Source organism: Lepisma saccharinum, chromosome 3, assembly GCF_977018435.1.
Source record: "Lepisma saccharinum chromosome 3, izLepSacc3.1, whole genome shotgun sequence".
In the NCBI taxonomy this organism is placed as follows: Eukaryota; Metazoa; Arthropoda; class Insecta; order Zygentoma; family Lepismatidae; genus Lepisma; species Lepisma saccharinum.
Genome location: NC_139231.1, coordinates 81,888,585 through 81,906,874, shown reverse-complemented (window position 1 = coordinate 81,906,874; position 18,290 = coordinate 81,888,585). Strand labels below are relative to the sequence as shown.

General features: G+C 35.9%; 1 protein-coding gene across 4 annotated transcripts in view; it reads right to left on the bottom strand.

The window, feature by feature from the left end:
- The window catches only part of LOC145985862 (retinol dehydrogenase 13-like), a 31,097-nt gene extending 13,444 nt beyond the window's left edge, over positions 1-17,653 (bottom strand). Inside the window, exons 1-5 of one of the 4 annotated variants that reach the window (XM_083119967.1) lie at positions 17,565-17,653; positions 14,455-14,551; positions 11,943-12,061; positions 10,694-10,843; positions 6,246-6,350 (exon numbers count right to left, since the gene is read on the bottom strand). In XM_083119967.1, the coding sequence (XP_082976093.1) occupies positions 6,246-6,350; positions 10,694-10,843; positions 11,943-12,061; positions 14,455-14,543 (463 nt within the window). In that variant the 5' untranslated portion in view covers positions 14,544-14,551; positions 17,565-17,653. Of the gene's footprint in view, positions 1-6,245; positions 6,351-10,693; positions 10,844-11,942; positions 12,062-14,454; positions 14,552-17,331; positions 17,430-17,456; positions 17,514-17,564 lie in introns of those variants that run through there. The other 3 variants (XM_083119968.1, XM_083119969.1, XM_083119970.1) reach the window with 3 other exon arrangements.
- Between the last annotated feature and the right edge of the window lie 637 nt (positions 17,654-18,290).

The window sequence follows — 18,290 nt, the reverse complement described above, 5'->3', positions numbered from 1 at the left end:
TCTTGAGACACCTCCATAATATGGTTTTTGAATGCATCAACGGCATCTTCCGCCGACGAAAATCGTTGTCCACGCAATTTATTCTTGACATTCGGGAACAAGAAGTCATTGGGTGCCAAATCAGGACTGTATGGCGGATGACCCATCAATTCGATTTTTGACTGTTCATAAAGTCGGTTGTTAGACAAGATGTGTGACAGCTGGCATTGTCTTCATGAAGAATGATCCGACGGCGTTTGTTTGTTTTCCGTATTTGACCGAAGACCTCTGGCAAACAAATTGTTGTGTACCATTCAGAGTTGACCTTTCTACGTTCCTCTAAAGGCACAGTTGCCACATGACCAGTTTTCCCGAAAAAACAGGCGACCATTTGTTTCGATGTGCTTCGAGCGCGAACAACTTTTATTGGATTGGGTTCATCTTGAAACACCCATACAGTCGACTGCTGTTTACGTTCCGGCTCATATGCATATATCCATGATTCGTCACCCGTTACAATCTTATATACGTCTTTTGAAGCACCACGATAGTATTTATTGAGCATTTGTTTGCACCAATTGACGCGAGTGTCTTTTTGAGTTTTTGTCAAATTGTGTGGGATCCAACGAGAACATACCTTTCTCACAGCTAAATGATCATGTAATATTTTATATATGCTGGTGGAACTAATGCCTATGGTTGCCTCAATCTCACAGTGTGTCACATGACGATCTTGCAGTATTAGGTTTTGCACAGCATCAATGTTTTCTTGAACAACAACTGATTTTGGACGACCTTCGCGAATCTCGTCGGTGAGCGAATGGCGGCCACGATTAAATTCGTTATACCAGCGTTTCACAGTGGCAAAGGATGGGGCTTCATCGCCAAATGTGGAAGTAAGTTGATCGATGCACTCTTGTCTTGATAATCCACGTCGAAAATCGTAAAAAATCATCGCACGAAAATGTTCACGAGTTAATTCCATTTTATTGTTGCCGCGCAATCTCCGAGACAACATAAACAACACAAATGAAGCTATTGACAAAACATTTGAAGTACATTATGGTCAATAATGCCAGACGATTCCGTGCAAACGTCAAATCGCACCTAACTTCAATCAGTGTTGCTAAGGCTCAAAATATAAATAGTGACCCTCGTAGCAGTGTTATTTGGGGAAAAAAATATTTGGCGATTCTCTGCCATCATCCAAAAAGGTGGTTTTGTGAATGATGACAGTGATTCACCAAAACCTACAGGCTAATATTTCTCATAAGTAAAAGTGGTATTTTCATACTTTACTATACTTATGACATGGTATTTTTTCATGGTACTCATATTGGCCCAGCCCTTATGTTCAACATGTTTCTATCTGTATAGAGAGTAAAGTTACTACAAAAATACAAATGGCATTAAAAAGTTAATAGTAGGTGGTTTATAAACATTCTATCAACATCTTAATTGGAGTTCAAATAAGCAATGAAACTGGTACAACTTTGCACAGCACATAAAGTTCATGAACTGAAATGTGATAATTTATCTAATTTCGAGAAGTTGTGGAAGCTAAAATACCCCACCCCCTAATTTTCCACATAACATATAACAACTTTTACATAATATTTGCAACTATTAGCAAGAAAAGACATCTCAATGGTGAGACCTTAGGTAGACATTGCGCATGCTACACCTTGGTATATTAAGTATTTGCCACTGGTGATACAACACAGGTACCTACAGGTAACACAAGTTCCATCTAGTATATAGAAAGCATTCGCTGTACATGCGGAACCAACAGATCAAGGCAACATGATGCACACTTAAAAAGAACAGCCCAGTTCAAGTGACATGTGCATCTTGTTGTATCATTTCAGCACAACAGGTTGCATTTATTTCTGTAGCATCCTAAAAAAAATTGTGTGTAGACACATACTTTATACAATAATCTAAATTTTTGAACCTATCTGAGTTCTTCATTAGAGATTGGGAAAGGAATAGATGTTATATGTTAGTTAAAGTAGATAAGTGGTTAAAAAAAACAAAAAAAACATTGACATCAGGAAGTCATGTCCCATTAGCCTTTCGTACTGTTTATGAAGCTGACAGCATGAAGTATAAAGTTCAAGTTTCTTGTACGACAAAAATGCAGAATCTTCAAAAAAATAAATGCCAATCTTTTAAGTGGAAATTCAAAAGAATCATAAAAGCAGCAAAAAAAACATATGTATGAAAACAACGTATGTTCAGGAACACAAAAATTTTAATTATGAAGTACAGTTAAAATCCGATAAGTACATGTCTTTTAATTGCAACCTTTATTGCATACATTTGTCAGTTTCTCCTTATTATATCCTAATAAATGTTCATTCAAAATGTCCAAACTACATTTTGGACAGCAGATATCAATTACAACTTGTCTAATAATAAATGTTCATATAATAATTAAAAAAATCCTAATATGACAGTTAACCAGAAAGTAAGTTCCGTTCACAAATGTTGCCTCTGCAGCAATGTGGTGACGACTGTGCACATGTGTGCAGAGTTTGTGGATTCTTTGGCAAGGCACACAGCATTTACGCAGCATGCTGTATTTATTATGATTTTTAAAAAAATCAAGAAGCCTGATGCATGTGGAATTAAGTATTCAAGGAGGGGTGGTAAGGATCATAATTCTGCTTAGGCTCAATATTCTTTGAAAAAAAAAAAGAAGAAAGAAAAGGCAGGAAAAGATGGCAAAATGAGGACTTCAGGAATGACTACTAAAAAGTACACGAAACCCCCCCCCCCCCCTCCTTCGAAAATCCTGGGCACACCACTCGAATGTCTGCTATTTCCATTGCACACATTGAATGATATGAATCTGCTTTTCATTATCAAAGCAACAATTGCCGGCGAACCATAAAGGTTCTTCTTACCTTTAAACGCGACAATTGAGGTGTTTGCATTTCAGTTTCCATCATAGTTAATAATTCTCGTCGTACGGGATAGAATTATGTGTCTTTTGTAGTTGTAAGGTCTGTGGTATGAGCTTTTACATTGAATTGGCAGTGACCTTGGTGTTTCTCACAGAGAAATATTGTGCCCCCTCCCTCCGTTGAAAGATCGACCCTGACGTTTGGCAAATCTTGCGATGACTACGTAAAAATGTCACGCTTCGCCACTGTGTGTTATACATATGTGTTATATGACAATGCAGGGTAGCCATTCTAGGACCATGATAAAATTCAAGTATAATTCCCAGTTTTGAAGGCGAACTTTCCAAAAATTCAAGGGTAGCTAGCTACAAGCAGATATTTTCTCTTTTCAACCCAACGTATTACTGCCTTTCATCACCCACACACATACACACACAAATATATTAACAATATAAAGGGTTTGTGTGATTCCAAGGTATCCAAAAATTCTATTTCAATTCAATTAACACTCCGTCATGTGCATCCTCATATTAGCACAAATGTCCAACGGTATTTACATGAATTATTCATGCAAATCGATGTTGAATTACACTAACATTTACTGGAAATCAGGCGAAATATATATGAACACAAATGTGTCCATTTCGGACATTTTTATTAGCTATTAAAGAGAGTAAACTAAAAAACTGAGAAGCATCTCAGAAAGAATTACAACCTTAAACTCTTGACACAAGTGCACAAAAATTTTATTCTAAAAATAATTAAAACTTTACCATATAATGAAGGAACTGAAAAATGAACTCACCACTAACAAAATTTTCAACAATTTTCAACGTGTTTTTCATAAATTTTCAACATATTTCTCAAAACTAATTGAAATCGTACAACTTATATGAGCTTAGAAGGGAAGCATTTGTTCCTAAAATTTTCAGTCAAAATCTTACTGACTCGCAGAAAAAAGAAATAAAATGTTTTAAACAAAACTCTATGAAACTTAAAAAATATTTTTAAAATGTTCAAATCTCAATATGTTTCTCCTACTCTTATGAGATATACATAAGAAAAGACATACTGACTCAAACAAATGGATCAGAATGTTGTTACTTTTCAATTCCGTTATTTTGAAAACTCTTGACATTTCTTATGGGTCCTGCAATGATTTCTGCATACAAATAATTTGAATTTCTAACAACGTACAGTCGTTTTATTCTTCTTACATCTGCCTAATTCATGGCTTGCATGCTACGATTGAAGGTAGGAAATGTTCCAACGCAAGACACTGAGTGCCTCCAAAGGGGAAACGGTCACTTCAGAGGCATGTAAGCAATTGAAAGAACACTGGGGAAAAGTGTGAACGCCTCTATATTTTTGTGAGGATAGTGTACATAGGTTACCTAGTACTTTCCTGACCATTATTGCGCTGGTAAGGAAAATAATTCAAAATTTAAAAAAAGGCGGCACTCAGTGCTGCCATGTGGGTTACGGAGGGTTAAACAGTATATGAATATTTAAAATATTTAGTTTAAGGTTCGAAATTTACATGTGTCATTTCACACACTCAGACTCAAAATATATCTTCAAACATGTCACAAATGTAATGGGATATATTAACCTAACGAAAAATCACACTCATATTTACCTAATCAACTTCGAGATATGTTATCTTGCAATAATATTCTGTCTATCAGATTGATTGTTCTGCAAAGTAAACTAATTGAGACTTCTGTTATATTGACCATGCAGCTTTTTACTCCTTTCTCGATAAAAATAAAAGCTAAGCTGTGAAATACTTACCGCAGGGTATTCTAGAATATGCATAAATTCAATGAGATTTGGTTTAATAAAAGATTAAATTTTTCACATCTATGGAGAAAAATTCATGCATAATTCCCGGTGAGTAGCCACACTGCAATATAAATGGTTTATAGCTATGTTTTCCTTAATAGCCCACAGGAACTTACTTTCTAGATAACCCTCATATTTGTCATTTTTCTGTAAGCATCCCCATCACCAATGCTGAATATGAAAACTGTGTCAAACCTGCTATTAAATCATTAGGTCTTCCATGAATTTTGATCACCATCATCAACAACAAAACTGAAGAACCAGCCAGTCTGGATACCTGTCATTAAAATTTCAAAGTATACAAAGGATATAACTACATGCTCCAACATTTCTTAAATGAAAACACAAATACAGTAAATTAGGGATGTGCCGAAGCCAATGACAGATGTATGAAAATCGTCCGAAATTGACATATCGGTATCGGAATCGGCAAAAATCCGATATTTAAACCGGTACAGATTATACTAGAGTTTTCCTTCTAACAAGTTGTATATTCTAGATTTGTAAGATTTATTGAAAATTTGGTTATGATTCGTCATTATTGTAGGGTTTTTGTAATAAAATTATTGCAAACTCTCATTCAGAGGATCAACCTAACTATAAATCGGAAATAAAACAGTACATTGCTGAACCAGGATTTGCTGTTGTATTGGAAATTCAAAAATGAGTATTCAAACCTGAAGCAAGTGCTGAGAAAATACTTGGGCATACTTGCTGCATCAGTATTCAGTGATTGAGTGTTCAGTGTTGCTGAACAGATTTGCGATAAGAGACGAAGGAGGTTACTTCCTGAAGTGCTTCCAAATCTCGTATTTCTGAAGTTGAATCTGGCAGAACAGGAATTCATTTTGCATTTCAAAGAACTGGTTGTGTACTAATGTTAAATCTCTAGGTTGAAATGGTGGAGGCACAAGTGGTTCGGATCCCACTTTAAACTGTAGGTCCAGTCCCGATTAGCCTTACTGTGCATAAAGTGGACTTAAAACACCACCTCAAACAAACCTCTAGGTTCACATAACCTTTTGTAGATGCAAATGTACATTCGCATCTCTTGAGAATATATATGTATATGATATGTATATGCAATAGAAATGTACATACCAAATTTATTTTTGTCATGCAGAAAATAACATCCCATTTCTGTTTAATAATCTTATGCATCGGAATCTGTTAAATATCGGCATCAGTATCGGTTCCAAAAATTATCAGTGAGTTCATTGGCATCGGTAAATTTTCAGCTTCGTCACATCCCTACAGTAAATATAAAATAAACCATTTTTTTTTTGGTGGAAATAAAGCAAGAAATCAATGTAAATTCTAACATGCAGGATTGCGGAAGTAACATTTTATTATAATATAGTTGATACACTCTAACTGTATTTAGCCAGCACAATCATGCAGTACTAGCATCTAATATCCAACCAATCATCAAGCTAACTACAAAGTAACTTGCATGTTCTAACATGTCCACGTAAATTAGATCATATTTTGGTGGGTATTACATTAACTAACCTAAATAATTGGTCACAAAATGTATCTCAAATCCCTCTTCAGTCTTCATGAATGGTTTAAATGCAACTCCTGCATTGTTGATCAGAATGTCAATTTTTTCATTCTCTGTGAAGACATGAATTCATTATACAGTTTCAAAACAACTCAATCACATTTGTAAAGACGGTATCTACTGCCAATGCTCTACCACTGAGCTAAGATGCCAACATGTAGCTTCCCCACAATTCCAACAACTTAGATTTCTGTGTAAGTTTATATGTCCATTCTAAGTTGAACCACAATTTTAAGATAACTTTTCAGAATGTTAAATATATTCTTCCTGTTCCATAAACTATTCCATATTGCTAGTTCAATTAAATGGTGAATGTAGAATCACAGGGTTACTACAGCTTTAGTAGTTGGCAACTTTATATAAAATATACGCAAAAAAGATCACCTAAAAGCTGACTTTAATAAGTAATAGCCTGATGTATAACAGTGGACGAGAAAAATCAGGTGAAGCCACGGCAGGCTTGGTAGCTCAGTTCATAAAGCAATGGCACAGTAGACCATAGAGCCAGGTTCATCCTAGTTGAACCTGCAAGTTTCACTAATATTTCTATGTAGTATGCCTCCTGTTATAACACCATTAAGCCTTGTTTCCATGATATGAAAAACTCAATATGCTGACCAAGGCAGAAATTTATTTTATTATAAAACATAAACTAAATGTAACGTTTCAACCTTCTAGGAAGGTCTTCTTCGGTTTCTGCACCAAATACAAATGTAACAAGGTACAAACTAAACTAAACGTTACGTTTAGTTTATGTTTTATAATAAAATAAATTTCTGTCTTGGTCAGCATATTGAGTTTTTCTTTCCCTCCTGTGTGTACCGGGTTGTATAGCTGAAGTCCTGAATGTAGTAGCAGTTCGGTATCTTTGACACAACCACAGAGGAAGCTGACCGGAACCGTATCTGGTTTCGAGCCACCACCTGTTTTTCTGTAAAGCGATGTTGCCACTTTTGCCTGCAGTGTTTGGACATCCATTCATTCACTGCCAGGTTATACTCCCAAGGTCTTTATATTGTATAAAAAAGTAGCACAATACGATAACACAACCTAGCAAAGATAACACAACCGCAACTTCGCGTTCAAAAATCTCTCACGAAACTGAATTAGCAAAAACATCTCATTTAGTCCACGTGGACTTCACGAGAGCTGTCATTTCTTGGACGACGCTATTGGTGGGAAAGGTTTCAAGGGACGATTTATTGGACCCACGTGGACCTGACATGTGGTTGTTAGGGGGAAAACTGATCTTTCGGAACGTTCTTTGAAATAAAGTGAGGTTGGAATCAGGACGACAAGTATAAACTCAGTAATACTGTTGACATTATTTGACAATATATGATTTTTTCTCACCTTTCATGATGACACTTATACTGCATCAGCTGTCATTGTACTGTGGCAAGCATTTTAAATAGCAGACAGCAGGAAAGTTCTTCCTTCTATTTAGATAGAGCACAGAGCATTGTTGCTGGGTACAAGCCAAGCAATGTCTGTGTTGAACAGTTTCCCCCAACCTGGCATGCTAGAAATTGAGCGAGCTGCAGAACCGGTTTCACACGTATGCACAATCTTCTAACAAATTCAATAAAGGGAATGCATAGAGAAAAACACATGCCACTTGTCAAGAGGTATCAAGTATTGATTACTTTTAAAGCAGTGTGATCATAATTCTAAGAAGAGTGATTATAAACGAAGGCTATAGTTCAAAATGCCCATTCAGGACTGATAACACATCTACCTGTAAAGCAGAGGCATTAGATTGCAAGTTGGAATCCTGAAAAAGTTATACATTTTTTATTCTTGACCAAGAGATATCTGGTAAATTAATTTGTAAGGAGGTGCATGTACACATACATAACAACTTTGGACAATTTAGACATTTTCAAAACACACTGTAGACTAGATATTTGTCGAATTAAAGAATTAAATTCAAATGAGTATTAGAATATCACTTGCACTACACATTCTGGCAATAAAACATTTCAAAGATAGTGCACAGTTAAGATGGTAAGACGACAGGTCACCAATTTTGTGTCCACATTAATCAGTTGGAATATTAGAGGATGACAAACTTTAAACCTTCCAAACAGACTTTTGGAATATACACTGACTATATACCGTGCGTCCATTTCGATCTTCAGCCGAGAGATCGGGAGAAGCGTGGCGGGCGGCGCTGACGGAGATGCCGACATTTGCGTCCATAATGACTGCTTATTTTTATGGACATATGCATACATTTATATAAATATTGCAAAACGAGCGCTAACCTGTGTTATAATTCATCATCTGTAATTCATCAAAGTTCTGCCCTTATATACACAAAAAAATACGCTTTAGAAACGATGTTAAGAGCCACAGATAATGAAACATTTTAATCATAGTTTTGACCAGTAACGTCCTGCTTAAGTTTATATCCTTGAAAGAGTTTTGTGTCGATCGTTTGGAGGTTTCGAATGTGCAACACTGTATCAAGATTACACTGCAGACAAAACCGTTAAAAGTAGGGATGTGACGAAGCTGAAAATTTACCGATGCCGATGTACTCACCGATTTTTGTAACCGATACCGATGCCGATATTATTAAACAGAAATGGGATGTTATTTTCAACATGACAAAAATAAATTTGCTATGTACATTTCTATTGCATATCATATGTATATACATATATATTATCAAGAGATGTGAATGTACATTTGCATCTACAAAATGTTATGTGAACCTTTAAAAAGAACATGAATTCTCAAGAGATTAAACATTAGTACACAAGCAGTTCTTTGAAATGCAAAATGAATTCCTGTTCTGCCAGATTCAACTTCAGAAACACGAGATTTGGAAGCACTTCAGGAAGTAACCTACTTCTTCTCTTATCTCAAATCTGTTCAGCAACACTGAACACTCAATCACTGAATACTGATGCGGCAGGTATGCCCAAGTATTTTCTCAGGATTTGCTTCAGGTTTGAATATTCATTTTTGAATTTCTAATACAACACCAGATCCTGCAGCAATGTACTGTTTTATTTCCGATTTATAGTTAGGTTGATCCTCTGAATGAGTTTGCAATAATTTTATTACAAAAACTCTACAATAATGTCGAATCATAACCAAATTTTCAATAAATCTTACAAAACTAGAATATAAAACTTAGAAGGTAAAAACTCTAGTATAATCTGTACCGGTTTAAATATCGGATTTTTGCCGATTCCGATACTGATGTGTCAATTTCGGCCGATTTTCATACATCTGTAATCGGCTTCGGCACATCCCTAGTTAAAAGTCAATGGTTTTCGTGAGCTTCCTTGCAATCCGAAATCTCCGAGCTCGAGTTTTTTATTCCTTCGTGACTAGATGAAGACAGAGCTGTGAATATAGTGGCGAGCAGATGTAAACCAAGAGCGTGTTAATTTCGTACTGTGCGCAAGAGTGATTCTTGGTTACTTGCCATTACTTGTTTGTGTTATTCCATTGTGTATGTGTGTTGTGTCAGTGAGACGATTGGAATGCCAGCCGCAAGGTTCACGTTAGAACAAAGAATTCTTATGTATGACACTTACGTGAAAACAGACTCGTGTCGAGACGTGTGTAGGCAATTTGTACAGAAATTCCTAGGCGTTTCACCTCCACATAGAGATACGGTTAGACATCTTGTCCTTAAATTACGAGAAACTGGATCGTTAAATTTTAAAACACCTAAGCAAAAACGACGGATTCTAACCGAAGCAAAACTCGATGAAATTGGTGCAGTGTTAGAACGTTCTCCAAACAAACCTCTACGCCGTGAGATGGATGTGTCAAAATCATCAGCACATACAGCTACTAAGCTACTAAAATTAAAACCGTACCCTTATAACACAGGTTAGTGCTCGTTTTGCAATATTTATATGAATGTATGCATATGTCCATAAAAATAAGCGGGCATTACAGGCTGCAAATGTCGGCATCTCCGTCAGCACCCCCCGTCACGCTTCTCCCGGCTGAAGATCGAAATGAACGCACGGTATTTGTGCATAATCTTTTTGCCGTGTCTTAAAAGAGAGTGAGAGGATGTGCTCATAATATGACAAGAAGATGGTTTGAATTTGTTTAAAATGTTCTTGTCATTTAACTAACTAACTATCTAGCATTCTTAAACCCGAAGGTTTAAAGCTGCAGCAACACAAGCCTTCCATCTGTCCCTATCCTGGACAAGATCAATCCAATCTTTTCCATCCTTACAGATTTCCTTTAGTTCCATCTCAACGTTATCCCTTCATATTAGTATGTTCTTGTCATTTACATATTAATACATATATTATTTTTTATACATACTAAATAATAAAAAATCTGTCTGGAAGGACAACAATAGTAATGAAACGGCATAACAGGCAAGCAATTTTCAGATTAAGTAACCTCTTACCTAATGTTGCTGCAAATGCTCTGACTGACTCCAGCAATGTTAAATCAAGTTCTTTGTACTCTACTTTAGCATCTGGAAGCTTGGCTCTAATTTTCTCAACAGCTTCCTTGCCGATTCCATCACCTCGACAAGCTAAAATTATGTGACCACCTGCAAAACAATTGAAGTTTCAAGAATTATCAATTACCACAGTGAAAAGTTAACAAGTCAAAAAACAAGAACTTATGTATGCTAATTTTAAACTACATAAATAAAAATAAAATTTAGGAAAAATATAGTTCCAAAATGCAAGCAAGTGTTGAGAAACCATACTCCAACTGCTAACAGTTTGAATACTATTTCAAGTAGGAAAATAGAGCAAAAATAATTATAACAAATTGAAATGAACTGCAATACCATGTGCTGCAAATTATATAGGTACAAAGGATCTCAATAAACGCATCACAGAAATGGACAAACACTGTATCTAATGTTTCACAAACCTCTTGTGTGAATCCTCAAGTTTAGTTTTATATTATATTTGCCAAACAAAAGCAAGTAAGTTCACGTTCAGCACATAATACGAGTTATATATTTTTATTTATTTATGTGTTTAATACCTGGCGATCCATTTGAGATGTTAGAAAATTAAACTATTGTAGACAAGAAGGTAATGAATGCATCTCTGAGCAGTTTGTTTGGATATGAGAGGGAAATATGCCTGTGGGGTGAACGGAGGGTTTACAGTCAGTTCAGCCATGGGATGGTGCTAGCGCATGAGAAACAAACATGGCAGTAAACTGGAACATTAAAATGGCCTATGAATTCTCCAGACTTTGCCATGTGGGGGTACGTAAAATTGCTTGTGTGTGGACGAGGACCACAGAATGAAGCAGACCTTCAACAGAAGATCATCAGCCCTTGCACATATCTCTCTGGAAAATGTTGCATATCATGTGCTCCACGTAGTATGAACTGTTGTATGTCTACCATACTGTGTTCATGATTTGAACACAAAAGTAGTCACTCCTACCTGCATACCAATAACTGGAAATAAAATACATTCCCCTCTGCAATGTTTTCTTTTCTTACTTTTTTTGCACCATATCAAATGGATTACAGAGTATTTTTTAGTCCCCTCTGCAATGTTCTCTTTTCTTACTTTTTTTGCACCATATCAAATGGATTACAGAGTATTTTTAGAGGTTTTATAAAGAAATGCATTATTTCAGAAATTAAATATTTTGAAAATAGAAGGGTAAAATATAACCTCTCCTTGCTAGCTCAAGAGCAGTTTGAAATCCGATGCCACTCGATGCTCCAGTAACAATAACAACTTTCCCATCAATCCTTTCTTTGCTTGGGCATTCAGGTCCTCCCATATAGGATCTGCAAATATAAGCACATGGGAATGGAAGAACATGGAACACTGCATCAGTAATGTGCACTTAATTGGAGCAATCCAATACCATTAATAAACATGCCATTATAATTTTTTCACTGTTGCTAGCTGAATTTTAAAACCTGCAGTGATATGTTAGAGTTGGCCATATATTAGAATATATTACACAGTTATCCATGCTGTTACCAAATGTATTACCTTTAATCCAATCTTATACAGGGTGATTGGTAATTCGACCTATTCTTGGAAAGGGGTAATATTAGAGCACATTTGCAACAAATTTGACCCTATGCACCGGGGGTCGGAAATCAATGGGTTTCGAGTTATTGCAGTTTCTAGATTTTCGTGACATATTCTGACTTGCGACCAAAAAAACTACTAATTGTGGAAAAACTACTACACCCTGGGCACTTAATCGACACGTTGCTACCAGCTGACGAATGAGTGACTACTGGGAAAAAAATTCATGTCCAAAATTCCCATACCCACAGAAAGAAGCAGTCATTGGAGCACACGTCATGAAGAAATTTGGAAATTATCGTTTAAATCGAAGAGGATTACTCAAAAAAATGGTAACACACTTAGCGTAAAAATTACGGAAAAAACTTCGTTTCATAAGCTCTCCAAAAAGATACAAATGTTGTCAACTGGCACACGGGTTGGGGAAAAAATCTGAATATATATAAATGTGGTGGACACCCAAAAATTTTACTTCTTTTTTATAAAAATTGTTTTCGCTCATTTTTCGACTATGCAGCTTTCAGTTACGGGGGAGCAAAATCCAGTCTACTCAACAAAATAGATATATTACAAAGAAAAGCATCGAGAATTTGTGTAGGCCTTATGCAATTGAGCCCTAATGTAAGTGTTTATATGGAGAGTACAGAAACATCTTTGATACACAGGCGGATTCAATTAACAAAAAAATTCCTCCTTAAATCATGGGAAAATCATCGTCATCCATTTAATAAATTGTTTGAAATACAAAAAGAATGGGCTGAAGCCGATGTAATAAATCCACATACCACCTCATATTTCTTTGTGTACTGTCATTACTTAGTTCCAGAACTTCGATCCAAGATTTTCACTCTCCTACATCCTTTGATTTATCAACTGGATATTCCATTATATACACAATGTTCAATTCATTTCAGAGACCTAAGACTACATGCATTGTACAGAGAAAAATGGCCAACACATGTAATGATTTACACTGATGGTTCAAAGAATAACAAAGGGGTAGGATGTGCCTATTACATCCCAGAGAAAAAAAATATATCAAAAGTTTAGATTACCTATAGATTATCTATTTTTATTGCTAAGTTACACACTATATAGAGCCTTACAATGTGGAACAGCCTAAGATTTTAAAAAAATTCTTCTCCTTACAAACACACTGATAAGGGAGGTTATCTAAGTGTTCCCCTCCGATTTCCATGAAACTTGGCAGATGTATAGAGGGGCCCAAAGGAAGAAATATGTTTTTTTTTTGCTTCGGCTAAAAAACGGTTTTAGGTGTGTACGGGAAACGTGTGTACACCAGCACACCTAGCAAAGATACACATCAAAACTCAAGAAAATTGCAAATGTGCTAATGAAAATCCTGATGCACAACATTTATTTCTAGAATGTCCTATTTTCTCAAATCAACAAATCACACTCTATAAAGGTATACACGTTTAAATATTTCATTTCCAATATCACTCTTTTTCCTTCTATCAGAAATATCTCCTCCACTAATATGGCTTCTGAATGCATATGCTAGAAAATGTAAGCTTGGAATATGATTTAAAAAAAAAAAAAAGGATAACAGTGATTTAGATCAAGAACTAGCTGGTGAACTAGAGTGACTATCTACTAATTTCAGAAGAAAAACATTAAAACAAATTCAATAGCAGAAATGATGTCTAAAGTCGACAGGATTTTGTTGACAGGGTCATGATAAAGAAGAAGAATAATTGTCTTGACTTTTGGTTCGGGCTGTGAGTTTTAAAGAGTGATCAAGCTGAATTGTAATATGCTGTTCTTTCTTTTAAATTGCAATGGAACTTCGCACATAAGTATTTTTAATTTGGTAAGAAGTAACATATACCTTTTTTTTCCTTAGTGAAAACTTGATTTTGATTTGGTTTGAACAACCAACGAAGAAAGATATTACCCAATACCCTGAGAGGCATCACGTGAATGCTACGAGTCCTCATGTGATCATTTTTATTGTGTTTCAGTTAAATGATCATGTTCTTTTGACTGAAAGAACGTATCACACTACTTCCAATTGTAAGCAGGTAATCCACAGAGAAGCTAGCATTTTTCAGTTTACACACACCTGCTTGAAACAAATGTAACACTCATGTGAAGAATGTTGTCTGGAGTAACTTACCTAATACATGTTATAATGCCCACTATAGCAGCAATAAGGTATGGCCACCATCCAAAATCAAGATGATCCAATCCCGAAATGGTATCCATTTCTTAATCTGAAATTATAATGAATGTAATGAACATCTAATTATGAACAACGTAAGTCTTGACTGAAAAAAAAAGAGAAAAAAAACTTGGGTAACATCATAAGACTCTTTTCAAACAACTGGTATTCTTCAGAACAACTGTAGACAATGGAATTTGTCTGACTTGCATATGCTGGGCGATGAGCAAAGCATTTGAAACTCTGGGAATAGGTGGAAATTCCTGAAGTTTGTTGGTTTTAAGTCAAAAGGAGCAGCAACTGCAGCAAAATTTCATACCAAAAAGTAAGTTGTGTTAAAACATTGTAGTTGCTGGAATGCGTGCTCAGCTTGCAGGTAAAGGAAGAGGAGCAAGCGATGGCACTTCTCTGCTTGGCCAACCATCTTGCACAGAAGAAAAACTAGGTACATAAATCTTCTTTTAGCTCAAGTATGAATTTTGTGTATTATATGGACTTTATTAAATCTGACCACCCACTAGGAAGTATCCCTGCCTCTCCTCACTCTGCTTAAAAATCACAGCAATCTAACCTAACTTTCCCAAACTGCTCACACACATTTTTTAATGGAATTATATTTATTTAGTATTAAAAAAATGTCCAGTGTACATGTACACATAAAGGAGAAAAAAAAATAAGGCAAGATAACCAAGGTATTCAATTTGCACATGTAAAATACAAATCTATGAAATGTGTAAAGCAAGCTGAATTGAATTCCACAAATGTAAGTCAACACAACCTTCATTAACACAGGTCTAACAACAATGTGAAAATATACAACTTTATCTACACAATACTGTCACCATGTTTACCGTACCAAACCATGAACATGTCAACAAATTTACGCAGTTTACAGTTTGTACCCTAAGCAACACTGGACATACCACTGCTCTCTGCAAAACATGAAAATTTGTGGGACTGAAAAAAATGTTCCGCAAGAAAGATGTATTGTATTTTTGTTATTTTACGTTGCCTTTCTCCCACTTTTACTAATTGCGATGATAAGTGACAATTTGATGAAATTGGTGAAGATACACTCACAAAGAACACCCATGCCCATGCCAGGGCTCATACCTGGGAACTTTGGTGGTGAGATCAAAAGTCAACCACTTGTGTTCATCCACCAAGCCAGAAAGAAAGATGGATGATTTATTCGTAATGAATCTTTAGCATGTTCATTTAGTTAATTCATATGATGTAGAACAGGCACATGCACAGAGGCTGAGCTGGCATCTTCTTGGGTCGGGGGAGATTGTCGATCAAAACCAGAATTATGAGGTCTTTCATACATGTTTCAATAGCTGTGGACTAAGTATTTTCTGGCATAGAAAAGATTGTGTAGTTTACATATTAGAATATATATATAATATGGTTAATAGTTTATCCTAAGAAAAGTTTTTGTGGCAATTATTATACGAATTATTAACATACAGGGAACCATATAACACATTAGCCCCATCTAGTTCCGTTGCATCTTTTGTTGATTTGGTGTCTGCACTGTTTGTACTAAATTCTGGAGTGGTGTACAGTATAGTGTTCAGGTATTTGTTGAATCTTCTTGAATAACACTATTCTTGTGTACAGTGTCTACATGGTTGAACGCAATTTCTTTGCACCAGCCTGACACTGGGATACACCTACACTACACTGAGTATCAAAAAGTGCAGCGAACTAGATGGGGCCATTAACACCAAATAATAATAATTGTACCAGCTATCTCAGAATACTTCAAGTGGAAACCTGTAATACAAGAAGTATAATGGAATATCAAGTAAGTTTACACTGTGCACAAATGTCATGCGAAATTGCAAACATTTGGTCCATCCACATTTGACAGTCATACTTTGAATAAAGATATATTCTACTGTTTTTGGGTAACTGGTATTATGTACTTGGGATATGCAGTTTGTGGATATCTTCAAACACAAGGAATGTTATGGAAATGCGGGGGAAAATCTGCGTTCTCTTTCAGATCATTTACAGCCATTAGCACATACACTAATGAGAGAAATCACATTACTGTTTACAGGATATTTCTGTGGGAGTGTGTCCGACTGCTATTGGCTCATTCAGTGCATGGTGGATGATGCATTATAAGTAGGGAGCAGAAGTTGATGACCTAAAAAATATAGGTATATGACCTATAGAATGTCCTAAAAAATGGGAAAAAATGACGTAAAAAATGACCATTAAATTTGTTAGTTTCAGGTTAAAAATTGAAATGAAAAAGAAATTAAACAAAATGCAATCTTGCTTTAAAAAAGAAAAGGCACCAAATGATACCATATGCACATTCAATTAAAATATGCAACGAGGATTTCCAATGGAAACAACCGAATAATTTTAAAACAATTTAATGAAAAGTTCGTATACACTGAATAAATTGGTGTAAAATACATTAATTTTCCAGTTGCCCCAGGCGGACAACTGCTGGTTTCCCCCGACACAACAAAGACTGTGACCAGTTCAGCATTTCTTTTGCTTATAAATTGCAATCCTGCGAGATATATGTGTTTCACCTTGGTGAATAGACTCAAGAATATTACCAAAATGAAAGAAGTGACAATATATGACGAAACAATACTCCAAATATTGCGAAAAATGCCGGGAAAAGCCGAAAATCGGGGAAAATTACCTAAAACCTGAAAATTGGCAAAAAATGCACCGAAATGTAATATTGTCGATATTTAATGGGCATCGTGTCAGAGATGTGAGAAAAAAAAGATGACATTTCATCAACTTCCGCTCCCTAATTATAAGTTTTGATAATAATACATTTGGGTACTTGTTTACCTGGTTGAACGCACGATGATACGATAGACAAAATTTCACATTCGGTTGACTACACATATAGTATTTTTACTTAGTTCATCTTAAATATGAAAAATATCCATTGGTGGGCGTGGTGCAATACTTACTGTCATCTATTTCATTAGCATGGATTTATGGTGCTGAAATAAAATCAGCTCGTAAAGAGAATTTCAATATTAGCTGCTCTAATGTGTATACTTTGTCAAAACACTCACCACCATAGACAGGAAGACGATTTTGTTCCTTTTGTTGACACCACGGGAAAGACACTTCCTTTTCGTATTTTCCACTGTTTATATCGATAGTTCAAAGAAAATTCTGTAGATGGCTCCGCAGTCGCGAGCGATTTCTTTCATCACACAATGACATTTTGTTAACTGAAACTGGTGCATGTCCACAACCAATAAATATTTTTATATGTATATAAAAAAAATGACATTTTGTCTAGGGTACGCAACACGATTACGACCCAGATTCAGTGGCGGCCGGCGGCAACTATGATGGGTAGTGCCAACCAGTGGCGTCGCGTGGAGTAAATCCTTGGGTGTTCACAGCCAGCCTAAAATCACAGAAAATTTACACCCCCTCCCCCAGACTGAGGGGCTACAAACACACAGAGAAATCAATTATTGATCACCATCGTAGAGAAGAGAACAGTGAACCTAAGTGACATTGGTTAATTGAGATACGAAGGGCGAAATTTTAGCCAAGAATCGAAGCCATAGCTAAGATCCCATCTTTTTCTTCTAGCGCCTTTGCCAAATGTCGTAGAAAAGCAACATAAAAGCATGATAAAAGTACGAATATAACAGCGCGTGTTTAATCGAGGATACGAACCTGTGGCCTTGTATTCGTAGGCATTATGTAGAGACACTGCCAGAGTGCTTAGCGAAAATACAAGGGTCGTTCAAGGTTGACCAGGACTTTTATTTCTAGACAGG